Genomic DNA, 25,455 nt, shown 5'->3' on the forward strand with positions numbered 1-25,455 from the left:
ACGGCTCGGCATATGCCCAAACAGGATACGGAGAAGGAGGTGGAGGAGGCGGAGACCGCGCTATAATAAAATGAGTGAAGAAGTTCAGAAACAAGAGGAGAGGGTTATAACAAAACCACCGAAGAATAAGGGTCGTGTTGCTCCTGGTAAGAGACTTGCGGAATGGAACCAGAAGAACAAGGCAAACCTACAGAAGAACGTGGGCAAAGGTACTTCACAGGATGATAAGGAACCTGCGACAGGTTCCAGCAAGTCGATGGACAATGCCTACATCTATGGGGTGGGAACACAAGCCATTTTGGCGATAGGGGTAGGTTGCTGGTATATGTTTGGCAGGGGTAAAAATGAATCCAACAAACCCCAAGACACCGCACCGGAGCCTCAGCAAGGGAAACAGGGCAAAACCCAATCAAATATCGATATTTTCAAAATGCGGTAATAATAATAAATGAGTGCAAGCAACGTTACCCCAAAAGAGGAGATTTTGGACATGCTATATGAAACGGTCGTAGACCTTGGTTTCACATTCGCCTATGCTATGGCAGGTAAGAAATTTTTGGGTATTTCCCGGCCATCCAGAAAAATGGACACTGAAGATGTCCTCAAGATGGCTGCGTATTTTGCAGCAGGGAGAGCAAGTCGTAAAATGGCCGCATCCAAAGGATGGTTGCCGGCAAGTATAGTGTCGAAGCCTAAATAGAGTGGACAAACATCAGTTATGGAAGGAGTCAAGTGCTCAAGACGCCATAGTAAATGGGCGTGTTATGTTGTAGAACGTGCAAAGAGATATTACCACCGCATAGGTTTAAAATTAGGGGCAATGGTCGAACCAAGACCTGTATAGACTGCCTTGATAAAGCCAAAAAAGTCGGACTGTAGCGACTAGAGATAACGAAGACGTTGAAAACAAGTTGGATCCCATTGCTATTGATGTGGAAATTCAAGGTGTTTAACAGAATGAGAAATACCTCATCCTGTATGACCTACTCACATACGGGATTATAAGTCAATATACCGAACTCATCGAGGATAGCCCGGAGAAGGAACCAATGCACTGCGGTACCTGCAGGGTAAATTAACATATACTCCGCTACCCCTCGAATGAAAGGCCCGAAATAATGAGCTCTGCCCTGCCTGCCAGGGGTCTTTGGTGAATAATTATGGGGTGTATTGATTTGCTCTACATGTGTCGGGGTATACCATAAGCTTCATGATAAAAAAGTGGAGCAACTATTGAAATAATAATGCTGGATGTCGTAAGAGATCAGCATACAGCAATTTTCACAGGCCCGACAAGCTGTGGGAAAACACAACGTGTACTGAACCTCCTCGAGCAGGAATATAAAAAGCACTATCACAACATTTTGTGTCCAACTATACGGTGGAACAGTACCTACCTCGAAAGGAAAGACCCCTATGTATTTCTGGTAGACCCCGGAAATGACCTGTTTGAATGGATTCAGAAACTGTCCTCATTACTGGCAGGTGAGGAAAGTCTCTTCATAGTGGATGATTGTATATCGAACGAGGATTTCGATAAACGTCGACAATCCCTGCTTGAATTGGCTATCAGTGGTAGGGACAGAAAGCACAGCTTGTGGCTACTCATGCAGTCATATACAGCTCTCCTCAAAAATTTGAGGAGGCAAAAGAAGGCGTTGTTCCTCTGGTTTCCTCTTGGGAAGAGTGACATGAAAATGATAGAGGAGGAAACGAATCTCATCTCGGACTGGGATGAGATTGAAATTGAACTAAAAAAATCCAAACATGCATGCTTGTATGTCAGATTGGAACACCCTAGGACCTGGAAGATTCTTGAGTGAACACGTTGAAATCCTCCGGCCAAGGATTAGTATATAGAAAGCGCAAGTTAATTTCAACGCAGAGACCATCGAAACCCTGTTCGGCAATCAAAATCAACCTATCTTTAAACGGGTCGATATTGGACGTTTTTAGGCATTGTTGACATAGCGTACAGTTTTCAAAATTTGGCTGGGGCAACCATAACAAGGCAAAAAATTGAGGGTCTGAAGGCCCAGGGTGTTACCCTAGGTCTTGGAAGAGGAAAGAATCCGGAATAGACAACGTCATCATCATCCACCGTAAGCACAGCGCACAGGATGACGACGAATACCATCATCTTCCCTATTACTGCACGCGTGTTCAGAGGCGTAATATTAGCAGGAATAGATTGTGGTTCAGTGACAATTACCCGGGCGCGGAGGAGATTGTCGTCATCGACAACCCCAACGGTATACATTCCTTTAATCGGTTTGAAGAGGAGGGACATGTGGAACGTTTCAGGAACCATTTCAGTCTTATCGATCTTACTCGGGATGACCTATATGATTTGGGTGTTCTGACACTAGACGACTAAGCAGACGCTAATTTTAATACCCTTGCGGTATTAAAATTATCATTTTTGACCCTTTCAGCTGTATGTTAAAAGATACTGAAAAATCAACAATAAGTTAGGGATTATGATATTCAGGTACCTGTGCTACATTGCTGTATAAAGGCAGGATCCGTAACTGATTATTGTCCTACCTGCCTAGAAGATTTTAGGTATCGAGACGGGGCATACTATGAAGGTTTTGAATACCCCTCGGATGATGATCTTTTACACAGGGTAGCATCAGGCGAAAAAGCATGGGGGACATTTGCAAGAAGCGAGATCGATGATAATCTCGAGGATGATATTGAACGCCTAGGGCTCCATATCGTAAAGGTTAAAGAGAATAAGTGTTGGACACTCTGTTACGAGGTTATCAAGGATAGGGCGTTGAAGTTGTCGGATTTAGCTGATGTAGAAACAATACGCAAAATACTCAATTTTCCTATATCGGATAGATGTCTATTTGATATTGATTTGGATATTGAGCCTGATGTCATCAGAGGTATCGTTTATGGATACCCATTCTATACCCTACTTTCCTTTGCTGTATATAAGATATCCGTGTAAGGAGTTGGAGGATAATCCCTTGGACGTACCTCTGAAAATACTCTTTACCAATCCTTCACATGTTCTGGGGGCATCTGAACATCCTCCGGAATAAGCATCAACTCTTCCGAAACAAAGCTGAGATCGGGACCATCCTTTAGGTATTATAAAAGACGACTACCCGTCACAATACGATCTAACCAAGTATGTTTGCTGTAAAAGGCGTCAGTTGCGCGTCTTTTAGAGTCACCATGCTCCTCTCCTGGCTGTAGCAGATACAAGTACTATTCATCCTTAGGTAGGGGGTTCTTTTCAGGATATTGCTGACTTTTTGCAAGTGGTACATCTTCGAGCTAGATGGCCTTGTTAGGGTTCAGGTTGATCATAGCAGTCTTAGCATTATTTAGACTTTTTACGATAGTATATAGGTGTTTCACCCAAATTGTACTAGGCTCCCTAGAGACCAACTCCTGCGCATCTTGTGGTTTAAATAGTCTTTTGGCGAGTACCTTGTTGTACGACTCTACAAAGGCTGTGAATGTATGGTGGTACTTGGTAGTAGCCCTATTAATTTCAACACCCCTATCCTCCAGTAGTTTCGTTACATTTGACTTGAATTCAGAACCATTGTCACACTGAAAAATCTTGGAGTAATGAAGGGGTACTGCTTTGTAAATATCTTTGATCATCTCGGCGACTTCACTAGCTCTCTTCGTTCTAGGAGTCTCTCTACTTTGTATCTTGAGGCCACGTCAATGCCCGTCAGGTTGTATTTATATGTACTACCGTACAAACGATCGTGAGGCATGTACAATAGATCAAACTGATGCATTTCGTTGGGTGTTGTAATGGTAAAATGCGGATATACGTTTTGGACGCTTGATATGCCGTAGCCATAAGAGTTGCCTACTCAACCAATGAGTTACTAGCTTTTTGGAGAGACCACTCTCCTTCGTGAGGAGTTTGATAGCCTTTCGTCCGACCCACAGATTCTCCGGGGTATAGTAGATATTGCTTAATCTTTCTGCGTCTTCTTCGGTAACAGCGTGTGATGCTTTTGACATGTTTATTATATATGTCAAAAACGTTCTTACAGATACTTGTAGGCTACAAACCCTAGCAGGGATAAGGAGCTAACAACGAACGTTAGCTCACCAACTTGTTGCTGCTTCGAGGGGACATAAAAGTCATTTAATTGCGGTGCCTCCTTCTCCGAGGCAATATAATACTGATACATAGTATCATCGAGTTCTCTAATACTCTTGCCCGCCTTTATTTGTTTCTCTCGTTCTTTGCCAAACCAATCGAGTTTTTTCTGTCTATCCCTTATCCATTGAGCCCGGGCTGTATTTAATCGTTCCATAGCCTCGTCATGTCGTTTTCTCTCGGCTTCGCCGTGTCCTGAGAGCTTGCTAAATAAAACGTTCGTTCCGCTGAATGCAAGGGCGTTTATGGCCGCCCCAGCCACGATTACAGCTATTGTCGCCATGTCTCTTTTTTTTTCAGTACTCCACAGAATGGAACCTACCGTCCAGGATAGTTAATTGGGCATCCTGTAAGAGGTAGATGTAAGCCCTGAAATCACCGGTTCCGTCTGCTTTTTTGTTGATGTGCAGCGTGATACCATCACTTAGACGTTGTAGAGGCCTTCCGCTACCATGTAGGGTATGATCGGAAGACGCCCGAGAATCGATGAATAATGCGTACCGCTCATTAAAGAACTGCCTGATGCTCACGCTGGAGTCATGGCTACCAAGGAGGTTCACAATCTGCTCAAGGTGATCCTTGGGCAACATGGCATGGGAGTACAATTCGTTGGGCTCTCCCTCGATAGTGACGCTAACCTTCTCAATCCCGGGGTTATAGAAGACCTCGTTAACGCCGGCGTAAGTCTTCACTTTTCCAGGATCTATGAAGAGTAGCAAGACACCCTTAAACAATTTTGATGGGGTGTCAATTTGGAGCTTGTACGAAGTGTCGACCTTTTTCATGGTGATAACATTGCTACGGAGTATCCTTTCGTATGGCAGGGCCAATCTTGCATACCTCGAGATCATGGCGCTCGCGAGACCTTCGAGAGCTTGTCAAATTCTAGCCTAATGTTGGTGATCCTATACACGGTGTTGGCTGCCTTCGCGGTTGCCCCGGACCCCGTACCTCCATCCTTGATGACGTCAGCATGCCTCGCAAAATGTATTATGAATTGTAGCCTATCGTACAGGCCCGCTGCATAAAAGGCTAGGTCCTTCGTCAGTTCAAACATCTTGCATAGTGGTATGCAGAAGGTGTTGCCATATGCTGCAACAATCGCCTTTTCTTCATCGGTCCCGACGTGGTCACTGGCACTGACCTGCAGGGCCCTGATGGTCCCGTCGTTAGGGTTAATGCCCTCTAAAACAAGGTTGTTGTCCCTATCAAATTTTGGCAGCCATAAGTCCCTATATACGGCTAGGATATTGTAATCCGACATGTTCTGTATCTTGTTGCCGTTCAAAGTGATACGTAGGTTCTTTACCAGGCTTTTACCAATGTTACTAACAATGGTACGTTTCGTGTTGGTCTCCGTCAGCGTCAGGTCAAATAAGAGTCTGATGGACCCCGGAAAGATGACACCATTCCCGGATACATTAGGCATATGCACATGCAGGTCCTCTTTCTTGGTGATGGTTGAAGGTATGTGACTTATCTAAACCCTTTGTTTTCGGCCCTTTATACCAAAGAGTTGCTTCATCTCTGCATAGGGGTCTAGCGTCGTTCCAAATGCAGTCATGTTTATTATATATAGGAAATCTTTAAATAAAGAATGCCAACCAATCCATTATTTGTACCTGACATTGATATTGATGTTGAGGAGGAGGATGGAGGCCATCCAGATAAGCCAGATGATACTACGTCAAAACTCCCCGGAACGCCAAAACTTCCCGGAACATCGGGGCCTTCAACAAAACATCAGCAAGGGGATACACTGACCGGGCAGAGGCAAAAACTACTAAAAAAAAACTACTAAAGATTGATGGCCTTTACGATCGTGTTACGGAAAAAATGGGGTTGCAGCGCAATGCGATATATTATATGTTCAGGAAAGAGAAGGGGAATCAACTAATTGTTAAGGAGATAGTGAAGGGCAAGAAAACCTTCAAGGAAATAGTGGTTATAAATCAAAGTGGTAGCCTAAAAACTGTTGGTCAGATACAAACGCTCCGGGGTAGTAATCGCCTGCAAGCCCTGGGGTTTGTCGACTATGTTACACCCAATAAAGGTGGTAAATAAAATAGAGGAGGAGGCCGAACATATTGAGATGGAATCGTTGGAGGAAATCGATGAATTTGTAGATGCCACGGAGAGCGTTATACAAGACACTTCGTTTGTCGGGCCCGATGAAGGTGGCATCACCCCACGTGAAAGAAAGGGACTTGACCTCGAACTTCAGACATTAAGGGGTAATTTGAAAAGTCTGAAAAACAAGATGATCCTATACGACAGCGAGATGAACAAGGCAGAGGGCAGGGTGAAAGAACTTGAGAAGCAGAAGGTTGGGGCGGACGAAGGACAACAAGCTAATCTTCTTGAAAGGGAAATAGAAAAGGCGAAGAAAGAGATTAGGATTTGAATGCTGGTATTCTATTCACTGACATACACCCCCAGTTGGTAAACTCCGGAAAGACCACAGAAATATGGGACCCGTACTCACGTACAGGACCTGGTGCTCTAAATTTGTAACACCAAGTGGCCATTCTCCCCTGTTAATTTTGTACTTTGCCACAGGGTTGTATTGATAGATGTTCATTTCTTAAAACAAAAGGAGATGAAACAACTGTATATTACAGACATTGATAAACATATATATTTGAACATAATATATTTGAAGACTACCTTGGACAGCATACAATAATTGCTCTGAGATCAATCAGCATTCGACCTGGATGGCTGAACTTATATAGCAACAATGATATCACTATACGTAAAGTGGGACCTGACCAGAGGGTGAGCCCGATCAAGATTATGAGCGGGTTGTACAAAATCGAGGATATTGCGACTATTGTTAGTAGCCGGGCAGAGAATAAAATAAACCTGTTTGTTTTAAGAAATGCCTACTGTAGACTCAGGGTTGGTGACGGGTATACGGTGGTGATCAATAGGCAATTGCAAGAGCTTTTGGGACTACCACATGACCCCACATAAAAGTATTAAACGAAGGGTGACTACGATGCCATATATAGAACCGATAGGTACCATAAAAAATTAAGACTTGTTTGCCCACAGTTGGATGAAGACGACTGCCTGCTTGATGGCAAAAAGTGCAACATTCTGGCCCTGCTTTCCACCAAGGAGTTAAACGCTTGGGGGGATATGTTAACCTGGACCTTTGACACTCCTGTATACCTTCCACTGAAGGGGTCCACTGACCGTCTTGAGTTCATGCTAACGGACGTCTACCCCCATGAAAAAACGTGACGATTTTTGACATCACAATGCATTTGCTGATAGAATAATAAATGAGTGATATAAGTAAACTATATCCGAGTTTACCGAGTGCACCCGCACAGGGCTCTGATATGCAGGAGGAGAGTCAAGTATACAGGCTCAAAAAAATCGATGATATTGAAAAATACCTGCGAAATGAAATAAAGGAGCGGGACAAGCTTGCGAAGAAATTTAAAATGCATGGGACCTGGGTACGATTCTGTGACCATGGCTTGCTTGGTGTGAGCGTGATTACGTCCGGACTTGGTATAAGCGCTATAGCCTCGGGCCTTGGGGTTTCCCTGTCTTATGTTATGTTATGCAATCTACATTGACATCATCATTCTCAAATTTTAGCATACTTTTTATTGACTGCGGAGAATTGCATGTCATCGTACATACGCAACCACCCCCATTGTACGTGATATATTCACGGTAGCAGTACCAGCATAACATTTTACCACTTACCACAAACCTACGCCCACAAGTACATTTGTCATATGTATCGAGTACCCTTTCACAGTCGTTGCATTGTTCATTCATTTATTAGGACATCAAGACGATCCTCCAGGTCTTTAATCCTCCGTTCATTGGACCCCTTCTTCTCTGATTCTTGCACTAATGCCAGAGCCATAAGAGGTAAGGAAATACCTACGCCGGCCATAAATGCAATCAGTGTTGCGGTCCCGAAGATATCGAATTTTTATTGACAGTTAATGCCCATTTTATTATCATTAAATTAAACATACATTATCTTACAACCATGTTGTAAGATGATGTTTCAAACCAACCCCAAAAATTCCTCTTGCGTCAAGTCACCTCCAAATCTTTCGAGGCGTCTCCTATCCGGTGCAGGCCCTCCCTTATAGCGTCTTTTCAACTAGCACACCGACATTTCGTACGCGCTGTCATACAACTTTCGCTCTTCCCCGTAGGCCAGACCCACAAAAGTGGCCCTCGTATATGTACTCACCACAATCCCTCATATGGGCAGCCATGTTTTCCATCACATGAAAAAAGCCTGATTTTGCTGTATGTTTTGTACTGACCTGTGGAGGGTTGTATCTCATGGGGCACCTGACGCCTATGTTATCATCGCACAATTCTACAGAGCACCAGTAACAGAGTACCATTTTATATACATTCTAACAAGGTCCGAAGCTACATATTGGACACATGTTGTCGCGCATGTCTCGCGTCCTGAACCGTTTGGGGACATACTTGAAAAGGTAGGTATACTTTTCAACGGCCCTGCTGCACATGTCTTGCGTCTTGAACCGGTCCGGGACATATTTGAGTAGATGGGGATTATTTTCAACAAATTTGTTACACATGTCATGCGTCTTGGCATTGTCCGGAATACTGTAAAACTAACTCATCTTTTAACCTCATCCCCAGGCCCATTTTTCTCTTTTTGACGATCTCGGACGGCGAGAAGAAATGACCCTGGGCCACACTGGTCAGTTCTGAGATCTGATAGGTTTCTCAAGTTTCCGTTAATTATGAAGATAAATTAATTTATGCGTAAAAAATTGAATGAATAATAACAGAAAAACATTAATGGCGGCTAAGTTTATGTGCGAACGGGACGCTGAGAGAGAGAGAGAGAGAGAGAGAGAGATTTATTTTTTATTAGGAGTTTACAATGAAAATATATAATATGAAAAATATATTGAACATTTACCTAATAAAAGGATAACTAGCACAAAGCACTTTATGTGCTTAAATAACGTGCTAGCTACCTGGGAGAACAACAGGTAGGACGAAGCCACAGGACAACACAGGGACAAGACGAACATTCAGACGAGGATATCACAGAGTCAAAGTCAAAAATAGCATGAAATGTCTGGAAGCTGCTTAAAACAAACCTTCAAGCAGGAAAAAGGAATTTGGACTGGGTGAAATAAAATAAAATTGTAATTAGATTTTATATGTGTTAATAAAGTGACTATGTAAAAAAATTTTTAGCTCAGAGGTATTTTTACTCAAGATTTTAAAGGGTAAGGAATTTTGAAGACGGTTCCATGAGTTTATTGCAAAGAACTTAACAGACTTTTTACCAAACGCAGTTGAATGAACAAGAGGTAGATTCAAAAAGCCTTTGTCAGCAGCACGGGTGTGGTGGGAATGGGCGAAGTCGATTGCGAAAGTATTGATGAGGCTAATAGGAAGAGTTTTATAATAAAGGTTCAGTAGGAAAATTATATTATGTATACAGATCATGTCAGAGAATTTAATTAAGTCAAGGTTCCCGTATAGTGGGGTAGGAGAAGCATTGAAAGTACTAAAAGAGATGATACGGATAGCATGGTTTTGTAAAATTTCTATTCGACGGGTAAGAGAAGATTTTTGGCCCCATACCAAGGAGCAATATTGTATTTGGGAGTAGAAAATAGCAAAATAAATTTGACAAAGAACACATTTTGGAACAAAATGACGAGCTTTGGCAAGTGCTCCATTAGATTTTTTAAGGTTGGTGATGGTGATGTTAATTTGAGATTTCCAGGAGAGGTTTGAGTCAAGAGTTATACCAAGGTATTTGACAGTATCACTAGGAACGATTTTAGTTCCATTGATTAGAAATTTAAAATTAAATAAAATTGGTTTTAACGGAGTTTTAAAAATAACAAGTTCAGTTTTAGATTTATTTAATGAGATTTTATTTGCATTGAGCCATTGACAAAGGAATTTGAGATCCAAGTTAAGATGTTTATTTAGTTGTTTAGCGGATTTACTAATATTTAGCAGGTTGGTATCATCTGCAAAGAGGTGGACCATGGAATGTTTAATTGCAGTATGAAGATCATTAATATAGAGTAGAAATAAAAGTGGACCAAGAACAGAGCCCTGAGGAACACCATGACGAATAGGTTTATGTGAAGATGACGAATTATTGATAAACACAAACTGTTCTCTGTTGGTTAGGAAAGAGCGCAGCAAAGATAAAGGAACCCCACGAATACCATAGTGATAAAGTTTTTTAATTAAAATTTCATGGTCAACAGTGTCGAAAGCTTTTTGTAGGTCAATGAAGACACCACAAACAAGAAGACCATTGTCAATAGCTGGAATGTTTATGTTCTGCTGGACTGAATTTATTTTTGTGAAAAATAAAATATTTGGCATTGTTACTATAGCTTAACGTGAAAACACAATTAAATAGCTTTTAGTTGTACCCAGAGGCTGTTAAAGTAAGCTTCTGCTTTTTTTTGCAGTGCAGTTGAGGAGGTAGCTACTAGACTCTAAAGCTAGCGATGCTAGCTTTTGTGCACAGGGTGTAGTAAAAAATACAATGAAGGTTTCCTTGAAGACATGTTTAGCAGCTATCTGGCTAGCTTAAATACAACACAAGGTATATACAGGTATACATAACTAATTCTATTTCTCCCGAACAGACCTTCTTTTACACTCTAGCTAATATTCTTTTGGTGCAGAACACATAAACAAAAAAATAAAATCATATGCTGTTAATTTGGTTGAAAAAGATAAAAAACTGGATTAAGAAGTTCATACCGTTTAATTAACTAAATAGTTATACGCTTAATTAAATCGGTTAGGGATTAAATAACAATCTATTTTACAGATTAAATTACAATTTTAAGCTCTGACTGCATGGAATGCAACATCCCATGTTTTATGACTTTAATCTTTTAGTAAAGCAACAAACATAAATTTATTGAAAAAAATCAATTGGTTTGACCATAGTGGCCATTTAGTTGTAAATGAGTTTCCAGGGACCCGTTTCGTGAAAAACCGAAACTGCAATATGATAAAAAAGAGGAATGAAAAAGAAAGATATTGAGTTAAAACTTGTTAGGAGATGCTTTTAGGCTGGTGTGATGGGATTAGCATAAAAAATGATTCTGTAATAACTGAACTTTCCGAATTTAGCCATTTAAAGCAGGGCGATAAGTTTTTTTAAAGACAATTATAAATTTTGACCTAACAATTGTAAAATTTTTTAGACAATATGATTTTATTTAGGTGTATATGCACGTTACTACAATAACAGACAAAAGGAGCCAGTTATTATATACGTCAAAACGTATATATCTGATCTATATCTGACTGACACATGGTTACGTTGATGACTCAATATTAGATAATATATAGCTAAACCATGCCACTATAATGCTGGCGTGATAAAGCCTCAACTTAGGTTTATAGAGGTTCACGTCAGCAATAAGTCGCCTGCAAGACAAAAATGGAATTAGAAAGACTGCATGTGTCTAAAAAAATACTAAAAACTTAACTAGCTAGCTTAGTGCGGAAGGTCTTGGGTTCAAACCCCACCGAGTCATGTCAGAGACTATAAAAGTGTGAATCTATCCTTTCTGCTTAGCGTTCAGCATGAGAATAGGATTGATATCTTAGGCGGTTGTCTAGTTGAGTGATTGCTGTGCTTGCACAACTTTCATAGCTCAAATGGCTTTAAATGTGCTAGTACTTTCTTCCCAGGACCCTTGTTGATAGCAGTACCAACAGGAACTGAACAGGCTATCCTGGGTAAATAATTTCAATAATAAAATAATAATAATAGGCATCTTCAGTAATTCTAATCACAAAACCCTCTGAGAATTCTGTGGCTTGGTAGCTAGCTATAGCTAGCTAAAAGTACTTTCACTTTTAACTATAATATGAAATGAAGATAGCTAAAAATCATAATTAAAAAAGTGTATAGCTAGCTACCTTGGTTTGCACAACCTTTGTAGCTACAAAAGTACGTCTTGTACCTTTACTAGCTAGCTAGCATAGATGGCTGAAAACTTTAAAATAAATATATATTTAAAATTTGTTTGTAGCCAAAAAAAGCGAAGCAACACTGCAATCATGTTTTCTTGAAGCAAAAACACTTTAGCTAACTTGTTTCAGATTAAAAACAAAACACTATCCTTGATTTTGATCCAAGATTGCTTTGCATAAATTATAGCAATACGATGTTCTCGGCGGTCCGCATGCAATTCTTAACAAAATGACCAAATTTTGTTTAAATTAAAAATCAGCACGAATCGTGATGATTTTAACCAGCCTGGCCCAGGGTCATTTCTTCGCGCCGTCTCGGATATCAAAAAAGCGAAAAATTGCCCTGGGAACGAGGTTGACTCATCTTTATTATATACTTTCAACAAAGTCTGAAGATTGCAGAACAAGTTTGGAATTCCCCTTTTTACTACGTATGCGTTGATGATCAGTGGATTTTTGCTCATGATCAACGGTGTTTTGTGTAATGGAGCGTGTCAAAAAGTTGTGAAGTCACAAGGTGGTTTTCGGTATGATAATTTTTATAAGAGTTTGACCGCGAATTCACAAAAATAAAACAAATAACGGTGTATCATGACCCTCTAAACTAGTTTCTTATAATGCGACATTTTTGATGTTATTAACGTTTCCCTTTAATAGTTACGTCATTTCCTTCCGTACAATTTTGCAAGCACGTAGACTAAAGCTATATTCAGCAGAACTAATTAATTATTCAATAATTTTAATTTAAAGAGGAATTGTTGAGGCTGAATATTATTGGTGTAAGATAATGTGTGTATAGCTATAAAATCGTGACAAGAGTGTTATAAAATAAAAAAAAAACTGATTATGTAAAAAAAAAAATTGCTGCCACCTTTAAAGATATTTTCCAAGTTGATTTTCAGAGAAAATCAAAAAAATAAATAAATTTTCAGCCTTGCCGTTGTTCTTATTTTGTTTTTATTGTTCATCAATTTTCAGGTTTATTACTTTTCTTTTAAAATTGTTCTTATAGAGAAATAAAGTTTATGTAAGTTAAGTTAGCTATGATTTACAGTTACAATAATAATCAAAAATTGAATTTTAAAATTTTAGAATATTCAATGATTTTGTTCCCCCATATTACTCAGTCCTCTTCAAAGTTCAGTACTTTGTCAGATTATTGCTAATGGCGGAAATCTTTAAGCCGCAGGGCTTCTTGTTTTTGGTTTAGACAGACATGCACCAACGCAACACCTATTTCTTCAAATTGGGGCTTTGAACGTCAATCAATTAAATATACATCAAGTTTTACTTATTATGTACAAGATAAAACAGAACGTAACACTAAAATTGTTCAGTTCAGTTCAATACAACATAAATATACTACCAGATTTTCAAAAATTAATTATGAAGTACTAAAAATTTTATTAAAATCTAGCACATTTTCTATTAGACATAGCGGACTATACCTTTGGAATACTTTGTTATGTGAAGCAATTAGAACAAACGAAACTCTTAAATTTTTTAAGAAAAATACAAAAGCAAAATTATTAACGACAGAACTTATAGACATTTAAAAATATTTTTAGATACACACTCGTATATAGACTTTGTATAGTTAACATATTTCTTTACTATATTTGATATCTTTTTTAATATTACTCTAAATTTCTCTCTCTTTTCTGCTTAAAAACGGGGCTTGGTCCAGCCATTTTTGTAAATATTTAAAGAAATTAAAACCTGTAACATTTACATAACGTCGAAACATATATCGATCTATCTATCAAAAACCTAAAACAACCTATTTGTTTCTATTACTCTTCTGCCTAAGTGGATTTTTCCACGGGCCTTATCGACTAGTCTATTATAATAATACGGAGAGTGTGTCCGTCTGTCTGTGATAGATAAAGTGGATGCGTTCATTTTCCTTCGATGTTGCCAAAAAATGCATGTCTAATATGTTACATTTTCTGACGTTACGGCGCGACGTCAATAACACTACTTTAATGTCAATATTCTATATTATATTAATGAAGCCATTACAGTGCACCTAAAACTTTGGTCAAATATCTTGGAAACAAGATGGTGACGTTAATGATTTTTCACCGCGTGTGTAACTAGGGACCACCTAGGACCAATTTGGGTAAATTTCCCAAACCAGGATCCCCGAATCCGTTTCGGATTGGACGGGTTTATGACATCATCAAAAAATTTTTTAACCCCAATATCTCTACAACCGTTTGTCAAAGATACTTAATCCTATACATTTTCTTGATCAGCGTTTTAAGATTTATACGATGAAGACAACGGGGTATATAAATTTGTTAAAATTTTTTTGGTACTTTGGGGGAACTTTCCAGACGTCAGCAGTATTTTAAAATATTTTATCTCCTTATCTGTTCCTTAAATATACATGTTCATTTACATTATTTTGATCGGAGTCTCAAGCTCTTTACAATGGATGCTACAGGTAACAAAATTCTAACAATAATTTTTATGTATAGGAGCAGGACACTGCTTACGTCATCAAAATTTAAATGGTCTTTTCTATTTCTTCTCTGACTAAGTGGATTCTTCCACGGGCCTTATCGACTAGTCTCTTATAATAATAGGGAGAGTGTGTGTGTCTGTATGTCTGTAACAGGCAAAGTGGATGTTCTCATTTTGCTTTGATATCGCCGAAAAATGCATGTCTAATATGTTAAATTTTTTGACGTTACGGCGCGACGTCAATAGCACTACTTTAGCTAGTATAGGGGGGGTCATGATAACCAGGATTGTCCAAAAATCACGGTCAAACTCTCATAAAAATTATCATACAGAATTATGCTTGTGACGTCACAACAGTAGTAGTAAGGAGTGAATTTAAGTACACTGACCTCCTTCCACACCTTTACCCCCAAAAACCCCGCTTCCACCACTTCCACCACCAGAAATACCGATTCCGATAATACGCATGCGCAATAGCGTATACACTATAAATAATAGTATACAGAATATGAGTAAAGGAAATTCCCCAATTATTCAATCCTTGACCAAATCAAAAATTTTTCTGGTTGGAATAAAATGTACCTATAAAAAAGTGATGAAATTTTTCAAAACGGCAATCAGTAAACTATATGATATAGTATCAGCACCAGTAGCGGCAACTCGCGAAGCTCTCGCTAACCAAATAAGGAGCGTGAAGGATACCGTTAGTTACTATTATAACAGGGTCAGGGATAAATTTTCAGGAACACCAACTCTCCACGATGAGGTTTAACGGGTCACCATCGAAGATGAATACCAAGGAATTGAGGACCTCAAACACATGTTCGGGAAAGAATCTAATCATGCCACTAATACTGATGTAATTGAGGATATCCTTAATATTTTTGATGATGACGCGGAAATGATACAAGACGGAAACCGCATCAAAACACGGCGATTTAATAATAACCTTAACCAGCCATTGACGGAGGCTATCATGCGAAAAATCACACCACACGTAGACATGCGTGTGAAGGTGGTATACAGCTTTAGCTGCGAAATTTACGGAGGGGGTGGAGATGTGGCCAATTACCACAAAACAAAGAGCTCCGGGTCACTCTCAAGCATGGCTGAAATCGAGGCTTTTACGGATGAATGCGAGATAAAGCGCCTGGATCTGGAAGATGCCGAATTTTGGACGAAAGCCCACTTGCCACCAGATAGGACTATCGAGACACCAAGAGCAAATGAAGGTAAAATAATATTCAAGCACGTTCAGATCAAGATAATTTCTACGAGGGAACTCCTACTTGGATGTGGACCTTTTCCAGGCTGGTTGCGCATCAAGAGGTGCATTTATAGTTTTGACAAAACAGACGAAAGAATGGACAGCCTATGCTTTTGGAGATGCTTGGCCGTTCATTACCGCGAGAATCGAAAGCAACGTGAAAAACATATTACGCAAGAGGCCCTCAAGTTAGCCCACGAGTACTACGAGGACCATAATCTAAAAAGGGAGGATGTACGTGCTACGAGGCTCGTGGACTTGGAGGGCATCGCTAAAAGATTTGAAATTAATATCAGAGTCTTCGAACCAAAGACAAACTCCGACAAGTCTGCATGGCGTCTCGTCTATGGACAAGCCCAATACAAAAAAGACTTAGACACGATCAATATTGGTATGCTGCAGGGTCATTGTTTCTATATCAAGAAGATGGATGTATTGACGCAGCATTGGGAATGCGAGGTTTGTACACAAAGATTTACCAGATCCGAAAATCTCACACGACACAAGAATAACGAATGCGAAGGTATCAAGACAAAGATCATTTGCAAAGGTGATAGGGTTGAGCGCATGCAGAGTAGCTCTGAAAAGGTATTCTATCCCGATAAGGGTTTCAGTTACGCGGCATGCCAATGGATTGAAGCCATGTCAAAGCAAACAGGTAGGCATATACACCACACACTCTGTGGGCATGGGGGAGAACGCGTGATACGTGAGGGTAGTAAGGCTGTATACAAGATCGATTGGTATGAGCCCCATACAAAGACAGTATACGAATACCACGGCTGTAAATGGCATAGATGCCCTTGTCAACCACAGCGAACCAACGTAGATAAAAATAATTTCAATCGTACCAAATTTAAAGAGGACCACATTCAAGGGCTGGGGTACAATCTTGTCACTGCACGGGAGTGCGAAAAGCCTCCCAAGGCTAAGAGGTTATTCAAGAAAAAATTTCGACCATATCCTCACTTTATCATTTTTGATTTCGAGGCCCTACTGGCACCATTGAATCAACAGTTCACGTCTGATTTAACATATATCTCCGAGCATATACCCGTCAGCGTAGCCATCCACGATAGCTTACAGGAACATCCTACCTTCATCATGAATGAAAACCCAAAGGTGCTTGTGCAAAAATTCGTTGAGCAACTAGAGCAGAGGCAAATGAGGATTGTCCAAGAAGTCGAACGTATATATCCCAAGCCAGATAATTTCGATATGCTCCCGGAACAAACTCAAAATGCTTGGCACGAATGGGTAAATCAAGTGACGGTGATAGGTTTTAATAGTGGCAAGTACGATATCAACATGATAAAGCGGTATTTTGTCGAACGAATTGCGGATGATGATAATACCTAAGTAGCGAAAAAAGACAACGACTACATGTTTCTAACCACATCGAGGTTCAAATTTATTGATATTAAGAATTTCCTTCCACCAGGCCTGAGTTTTGAAAAATGGTGCAAGTCATTGGATTGCAATCTTGAGAACCTCGTGTTCCCATACGAATGGCTAACATGCTATGAAAAATTGAGCCATCGAGGCCCAGTCAACTATGAGGTGTTTTATAGCACACTCAGTGGTAAAAACACCCTCTCGCAAGAGGGTTACCAGACGTTCAGAGATGAGTTTTTTAAAAGAGGATGCGTCACGATGCTGGATTGGTTAGCAGAATACAATATGGCGGATGTAATACCATTTATCGAAGCCGCAATACATACTACGAGGATGAGATTGACATTCTAAAAGATGCAGTAAGCATTCCGGGTGTGTCTATGGGCTACGTTCTGAACAAGTCTCTACGAGTGAACCCCGAGATCCAGCTTTATGCTCCGGGTGATCCCTGTAAGCATAAATGCGAGGCTCATTGCACCAAAGCCCGATGCGAGTATTGTAAACAGGTTCAAAAAGATTGTAAATATTGTACAAAGAACGAGGCCTATGAACTCCTCCAAACGGGCATGGTAGGTGGCCCAGCTATCGTATTTTGCAGGTACCATGAGAGTAATGTGACGGGTATCAGATCACATATTTATAACGAACCGAAAGAATGTAGAACCATCCCAGGATATGACGCCAATATGCCTTACCCGACCACCCTACTCCAAGATTTTCCTTGTGGGAAGGAGAAGCTAATAAAAACGGCAGACCCTGCTAAAAAATAGATGATCTGGTGCGAGACATTCTCGCTCTTCGCTCTATTGAGGTGCCTACTGAGTTGTACGACAAATTTAGTGAGATGTCACCGTTATTTGTGGTTAGAGAGATCGCTGACAATCAAATCTCTCAGCATATGCACGATTATTTAAACAAGACATGGCGAAAACGTATCCCAGGTACCAGGAAGCTGTTGGGAGTGATAAAAGCTGAGAAGATCCTGCTTTGTACTGACCTGCTTAAATAGTACCTGAATCATGTGTTGAAGATTACGGCTTGCTACCAGCTACTCAAGTACTCACGTGGTAAACCATTCGCTTGAATCCCGGAAGAAATCGCAGATGCGCGTCGCCAAGCAGATAAAGACCCTGATAAACGTATTGCGGGCGATACTGCTAAATTAAAAGGTAATAGCTTCCACGGGAAGATGATTGAGGATCTTGCGAGACATAATAATACCACATTTACAAAGGATGAAAAGGTAGTAGATTCAGCAATGAGAAGCCCTTACTTGAATGATCTTGAAGTAATTGGAGAGGCATACGAAGTAAGACGAAGTAAACAAGGCGTTTCCATAAATAGAGCGTATCAGTGCGGAATCCATGTATATCAATTAGCTATATTGCGGATGCTCGAATTTTACTATAATTTTCTCGACAAGTACGTAGATCGACGAGATTTTGAATATGTGTATATGGATACCGACTCAGCGTATTTTGCCATATCTGGCGATAATATACGTGATATTGTTCGTCCTGAATTATTTGAGCAGCATGATGAGGATGTTAAAAACTGGCTAGTCACCGATAAATATTCAAGCAGAACCGGAGGATTATTTAAAGAAGAATTCATCGGTTCAAGAATGATTGCTTTAACAGCAAAATGTTATTTCATCGAAGGGTTAGAAGGCACTAAATTTTCCTGCAAAGGAATGTCGAAAAGGCAAAATGAAGTGACGTGGTCTAGATATATGGGAGCACTGAAGGGAGAGCTGGATAATGCAAAAAATGTGGGATTCCGGGTGCATAACCAGGGGATGATCACGTATGAGCAAAACAAACTGGGGCTATCGGCGTTCTATGATAAGAGAGTTGTACATGAGTATAACGTGCACACCTCCCCGCTGACGCTGTAAATAGTGAGGTTTCCATGTCCAAAAGTTTTGTGAAGCACTACTTCACAAAATGTAACAAAAAACAAAATGGAGGAAACCAAGAAATGCACACAATGCAAAAAGTCTTCATCTTTTGATAATTTCAAGATCAACAAGCGTAATGTGCAACGGACAAAACAATGTATCAAATGCATCGATAGTAGGAGGGCGTTAGTGGAGCGGAACAAATGCCCGCATCAAAAACAGAGGAGTCGTTGTAAGGAATGTGATTTCCCTGCATATATGCATGGGCTAATTCTAAATAGGATTAAGAATGCTCTAATCTATGACACGGAGATAGCATCCACCGAGTACCTGGGGTGCGGGATCTGTACATTTATCGGGCATATACAAAAGCAATTCAAAGATGGCATGTGCTGGAGCAATCGAGGGCAGTGGGAATTCGATCATAAAATGCCAGTTAAATTTCGAGAAAATGGCGTTACCCCAAGCGAAGAATTACAGCTTGCGCGTTTACATTATACCAACATTCAACCCATGTGAAAAAATGAAAACCAATCGAAGGGCTATCGATCCATATCTGAGTAATTTAGTGCTTTATCCAAAGGTGTTGCAAAGCACCACCTTTATACACAAAACTACAAATAAATGGAGTTATTACTACTGACTGGTATACTCCTCCCTTATATATTGACACTTGCTTGTTTCTATCGGTATCGACGTCTAATAAACATGGCTCACGAATTAGCAGAAATATTCGATACTCCAGCCGAGGCTGTTGCGCAAAAAACTGACAAGCGCCAGGCTTTGAAGGATGCGATACGCCAAGGTAAAGCACACTTACTGCTTAAAAAATAGTGAGGCATTTATCGATAAGTGCACGGAGGATGTAATTGAAAAAATTCATACCGATTTCATTCAACATGAATTGCAGGAAAAAGGGGAGAAAACTGCAAAGGCTCTCAGTACCCATGCCATCGGCTTATATACGAAAGCCATAGGTAATATAGTATCCATTGATAACCCAGAATGTCTACGGAAGGATATTGAGAATGATTCAATAATAGGAGATAGTATGGCTGATTTGGGTATACTGGTATATTTGGCGTTTGGAAAATTTTTAGCGCCCCTACTCGTTGCCGCTCACACGATTAATCACACAAAACTCTCACAGTCCATTGATGAAAAGGAAGAAATAGAGAAGGAAAAGAATACATATACGTGAATATTTTATCATAGCACATCCGTGTTTCATTCTCAACAGAGAATGTTCACCCCGATCAGACCTCTGATCATGACGGGCGAGTATAATGTGTAAGTCATATTGAAGAAGAAAGTAGTTCTTCTTTAATAAGGAAAAGAATGTTTGATGAATTGCAAACTAGGCTCTTTGAAAATATTGTTATTCCACCGTCATCCCTTGTAGATATAGTAATGTATTGTTGTAGTAGGCTACGACAAATGTATATATAGACACATCTTTCCACATCCTAGGCATTGGATTGAGCATTTCAGATGTGGATATTGGAGACGTTACTATTGACCCCAGCGACGGCGGGTGTATAGCCAGCGTGTATTTTACATTGGAGAATATAATTCCCAGGCTCGGCCAAATCGTATCGCGCACGTCAAATTCTAATTTGAAAATTATATCATTCGATAATTCGGAATATAAAGTAGCGATTCGGTGTGATGGTGATGATGAGTGCGTGATTACGTTATGTCAGTAGGTGGATTATGGTTGGACCAGTCAGCTACTGTCCTCCATCAGATTTGTATGTGTTGCGGCGGGTTTAAAGAAGTGATTTTATAAGCCCTGTGTCTTATAAAAAAATGAGTGAGGAACAATCAAAAGAAGAAAGGGTAATAACAAAACCAGTGAAGCATCCGGGTAGAGTGGCCCAAGGTCACAAGTTGGCCGCACTGATGAAGAAGAGGAAGGAAGATATGAAACAACAAAAGGGTGTTGTTGTTACTCAAGTCAAAATCTTCTGGGGTGAGTTATGTACAGTCAGGCAATGGATATATATATGGCGCGGGGGTATTATTACCCTCGCCTGTATTGGAGGTGCCATATATTTTTCCGTAGGAGACCCGTCGGTACCCAGCAGCCTGCTGCAGTGGCTCAGCAAAAATCTCAAACACAGCCAGATATTTTTCGTATAGATTAGTATAATATAAATGAGCAGCAAAGAATATCAGAAGGAAGTTGTTGATAGTCTATGGGAGTCCGTGAGATTAGTATAATATACCATCGTAATAGCATTAGGTGCCAAGAAGGCGCTGGGTGTTCCTAGGCCAGGTGCGAAGATGGACATGGAAGACGGTATAAAACTAGCTGGATATATGACGGGGGCGATCTTATTCGATGATTATGCTTGGTACAAGCGTTCAATGATGCCACCAAAATAAAATTTTTAAAGGTTTTGTTGTATGCCCACGGGTATACAACAAACATGATAGTTATAGAACCCCATACAGCTATATTTACAGGCCCCACAAGCTGTGGCAAAACTAAGCGTGTGCTCGAACTTCTCGAGAATGAGTACAGGGGCCACTTTCATAATATCGTGATCCTATGCCCAACAATTTGATGGAACACGGCGTACTTTGAGAGATCCTCGCTTTGGAAGGATGACTATATTTCTTTGATAGAGCCCCAGGATCAACTATTTGAATGGATTGAACGATTATCAAATGTCCTCGCCGGTGAGAGCACACTCTTCATAGTTGATGACATGATCGCGGATGAATCCATGGATAAAAAACGCCAGAGCCTGCTTGAATTAGCCCTTAGCGGGAGGCACAGGAATTATTCGTTATGGCTGTTGACTCAGAGTTATACCGCAATTCCCAAAACCCTGAGGAGACAGAAAAAGCAGTTGTTCATGTGGTACCCGCACGAAAGGAGTGACATGAAATTGGTGGATGAAGAGACAAACATAATCAACGACTGGAAAGCGATCAAGAATCAGTTGAAAAAATCCAAACATGCCTGTTTGTATATTAGGCTGGACCATCCCAGAGCCGGGAGTATATTAGAATAAATATGTCATACATACATTAGAAAAGCAACTGGATGCCTGCCACCAAGAAATGGATAGGATACCACATTTGGAGCGGAGCCTTGATGAAGATCTTCGTGATGTACTGGAAAGGGTAAGGTATCAGAGGAACACCATGTATTTTTTCATATTAATGTCAACTGTTCTAATGACATACATCCTGGTTGGAATATAATTGGGAAAGTTATATATTGACCGTTTCAAAATATTTCAATATATAATTAAGCGTTAAAGAAAAATAGAAAAGTACGTACAGAGTAAGCAATTTACAAAGTATTACAATGTGACGGTACCGGTTCTGCGATGCTGCATCAATGCAGGTTCCACTACCGGTTATTGTTCACAGTGTTTGGAGAATTTTAGATTTAGAGATGACGAGTACTATGAAGGTTTTGTATATCCGGATGATGACGAGCTTTTAGACAGAGTAGCCTCGGGCGAAAAACCATGGGCGACAATCCGGACAAAATAATAGATGAGGATCTCGACCTCGATATTGAGGACCGGGGTATGCATATTGTTTCAGCTGATGTGAACAAGTGGGGCATGCTCTGCTACAAGATCATAAATGATAAGGACATAAGGCTCTCGGATCTAGCAGACCTAATTAAAATTGGCGACATACTATTCAAATCGAGGATAGGCGCCTAGTTGATATCGAAGACCTTGATAGCGAGCCAAATGTTATCCATTCTACACCCTACATCCTTATGATTATACCCGCCTTCATCCGATTGACTCCAGCGATGATGATGACTCCGACGATGATTAAAGGGATGTTGCTCGGGTAGGTATTAACGTGAATCACAGGTTCACGTTAACTGCCACAAAAAATTACACCCACAAGTGGCAACTGAGCAATTCCCCCGGTACGGAGGAACCAGTGAAACGATCATCCTAATCGAGAAATTTACCATTCCTTAACATACTCCGGAGGTACTTCAACATCCTCTGGTATTAGCACGAGTTCTTCAGAGACAAAGTTTCGATCAGGCCCGTCTTTTAAATAGTACAGGAGACGTGTACCAGTCACAATACGATCGAGTCTATACGTCTTTTTGCTCCACCAAGTATCGGTCGCACGTCTTTTAGCATCACCATGCTCTTCGCCTGGTTGCAGCAAGTACAAGTATAGACCATCATCAGATAGAGGCTTTTCTTCAAGATGGCCATCGCTTTTCATAAGCGAGACTTCATCGAACTTGATGGCTTTCGAAGGTTTCATGTTGATCATGACGGTCTTGGTATTATTCATGCTTTTGACGATAGTGTACAAGTGTTTGACCCATGTGGTACTAGTTTCGTTAGAGGCAAGCTCTTGCGCATCTTGAGGTTTGAAGAGCCCTTCCGCGAGTACTTTGTTGTAGGACTCCACGAACGCTGTGAACGTATGGTGATATTTAGTAGTTGCCCGGTTGTGGGAAACGCCTTTGGCTTCCAACAGCTTACTCACATCAGATTTGAACTCACTACCGTTGTCGCATTGGAAAATACTCGGTAGCGTAAAGGTCCTGCTTTATAGATATCCTTGAGCATGTTAGCTACCTCACTGACTTTCTTGGTACGTAATGGCCTCGCTACCTTGAAGCGTGAGGCTACGTCGATGCCTGTGAGTATATATTTATACGTGTTTCCATAGAACTTATCATGGGGCATGTAGAGCAAGTCAAATTGATGCATCTCGTTGGGCTTTGTGATTGTGAAATGCGGGTAGTTGATGCGCTTGGGCCCTTTGATATGTCTGAGCAACTGACGAGATAGCCAGTGAATAACTCTCTTTTTGGAGAGACCACTATGCTCGGAAAGTACTTTAATATCTTTCCGTCCAATCCATAGATGTTCTGGTTGGTAATAGATGTTGCTTAATTTTTTCGCTTTTTCTGGAGTAATGATATGCTTTACTTTCGACATATTTATTACATATCGAAAATGATAACGCCCATTTGGACGCCGCAAAACCCAAAAGGACTAAGGAGCCAAGAATGAACGTCAGTTCACCGTCTTTTTGCTGCTTTGAGGGTGTATAAAAATTTGAGAGCTTTGGGGCCCTATCGATAGTAGCAATGAAATATTTTCTCATTCCTTCGTCCAATTCCTTCAAATCTTCACCAGCTTGCCTTTGCTCCGCCCTTCTCTTATTGTACGCATCAATCTTTGCTTGTCTGTCACGCACCCATTGAGCTTGGGCAGCTTGAAATTTCTTCTACCGCTAAATCGTGTCTTTTCCGCTCTTCTTCACCATGACCTGAAAGTTTACTGAATAGGAAAGACCCACTAAAGGCCAATGTGTTAATCGCTGCACCTGCTACGAGCACACCAATTGTTGCCATTTATTTTGTAGACCCAAGGCCCACAAAAACAAATTTTGATCTCCTAATAATCTACACTGTGGAACCTGCCATCCAGGATGTTGAATTGTGCGTCTTGGATAAGGAAGAAGTAGCACCTAATATCTCCATTGCCCTCCGCTTTCTTGGTCATATGCAAAGTTATACCATCCGATAATCTCTGCAGAGGCCGCCCACTACCATGCAAGCCCCGATCAGGTGTTGCCCTAAAATCAATGAATAGCGCATAGCGCTCGGTGAAAAATTGACCTACGGTCACTTCACTATCATGGCATCCAAATAATTCAACGATCTGCTGCAAATGATCTCGAGGGAGCATAGCATGTGAATAGAGCTCATTAGGCTCACCCTCCACCGTGACAGAACTCTTCTCGATTTTGGGATTGTAGAATTGCTCATTGACACCCGCATAAGCCGTGGATACTCCAGGATCGACGAATAGTAGTAATATACCCACCAAGGATTTAACAGGGGTATCGACTTGGAGATTGTAGGACTATCACTTTTCTTCATAGTTACCACTTTACTCCTCAATACTCGTTCGTATGGTAGGGCGAGGCGGCTGTATGGCGACATCATAGCGCTCGCCAGATCCTCATTTACTAATTTTTCAAACTCGAGCGAAATGTTAGAGATTTTGTATGTAGCGTCAGCTGCTTTAGCTGCGGTTAAGCACGCGGCTGGTGTACCGGCATCCTTGATGACTTGATCGTATGAAGAAAAATGTAGAACGAACTGTAGCCTATCGTGGAGACCATGTTGATAAAACGGGAGATCTCTCGTCAACTCGAACATTTTCCCCAACGGAATACAAAAGGTGTGCTATAGCACGCTCCTCATTTGTTCTTACATGGTCAGATGCTTTTACCTGTAAAGCACAAATTGTC

At 40.6% G+C, this 25,455-nt stretch overlaps 1 protein-coding gene across 1 annotated transcript in view; it reads left to right on the top strand.

Moving 5' to 3' along the window:
* The first annotated feature begins 5,145 nt into the window (after positions 1-5,145).
* The window catches only part of LOC130645017 (uncharacterized), a 35,223-nt gene continuing 14,913 nt past the window's right edge, over positions 5,146-25,455 (top strand). Inside the window, exon 1 of the mRNA XM_057450857.1 lies at positions 5,146-6,473. Coding sequence (XP_057306840.1) covers positions 6,183-6,473 — 291 coding nt within the window. The 5' untranslated portion in view covers positions 5,146-6,182. The remainder of the gene's footprint in view (positions 6,474-25,455) is intronic.

This window comes from Hydractinia symbiolongicarpus, chromosome 5, assembly GCF_029227915.1.
Source record: "Hydractinia symbiolongicarpus strain clone_291-10 chromosome 5, HSymV2.1, whole genome shotgun sequence".
NCBI classification, from domain to species: domain Eukaryota; kingdom Metazoa; phylum Cnidaria; class Hydrozoa; order Anthoathecata; family Hydractiniidae; genus Hydractinia; species Hydractinia symbiolongicarpus.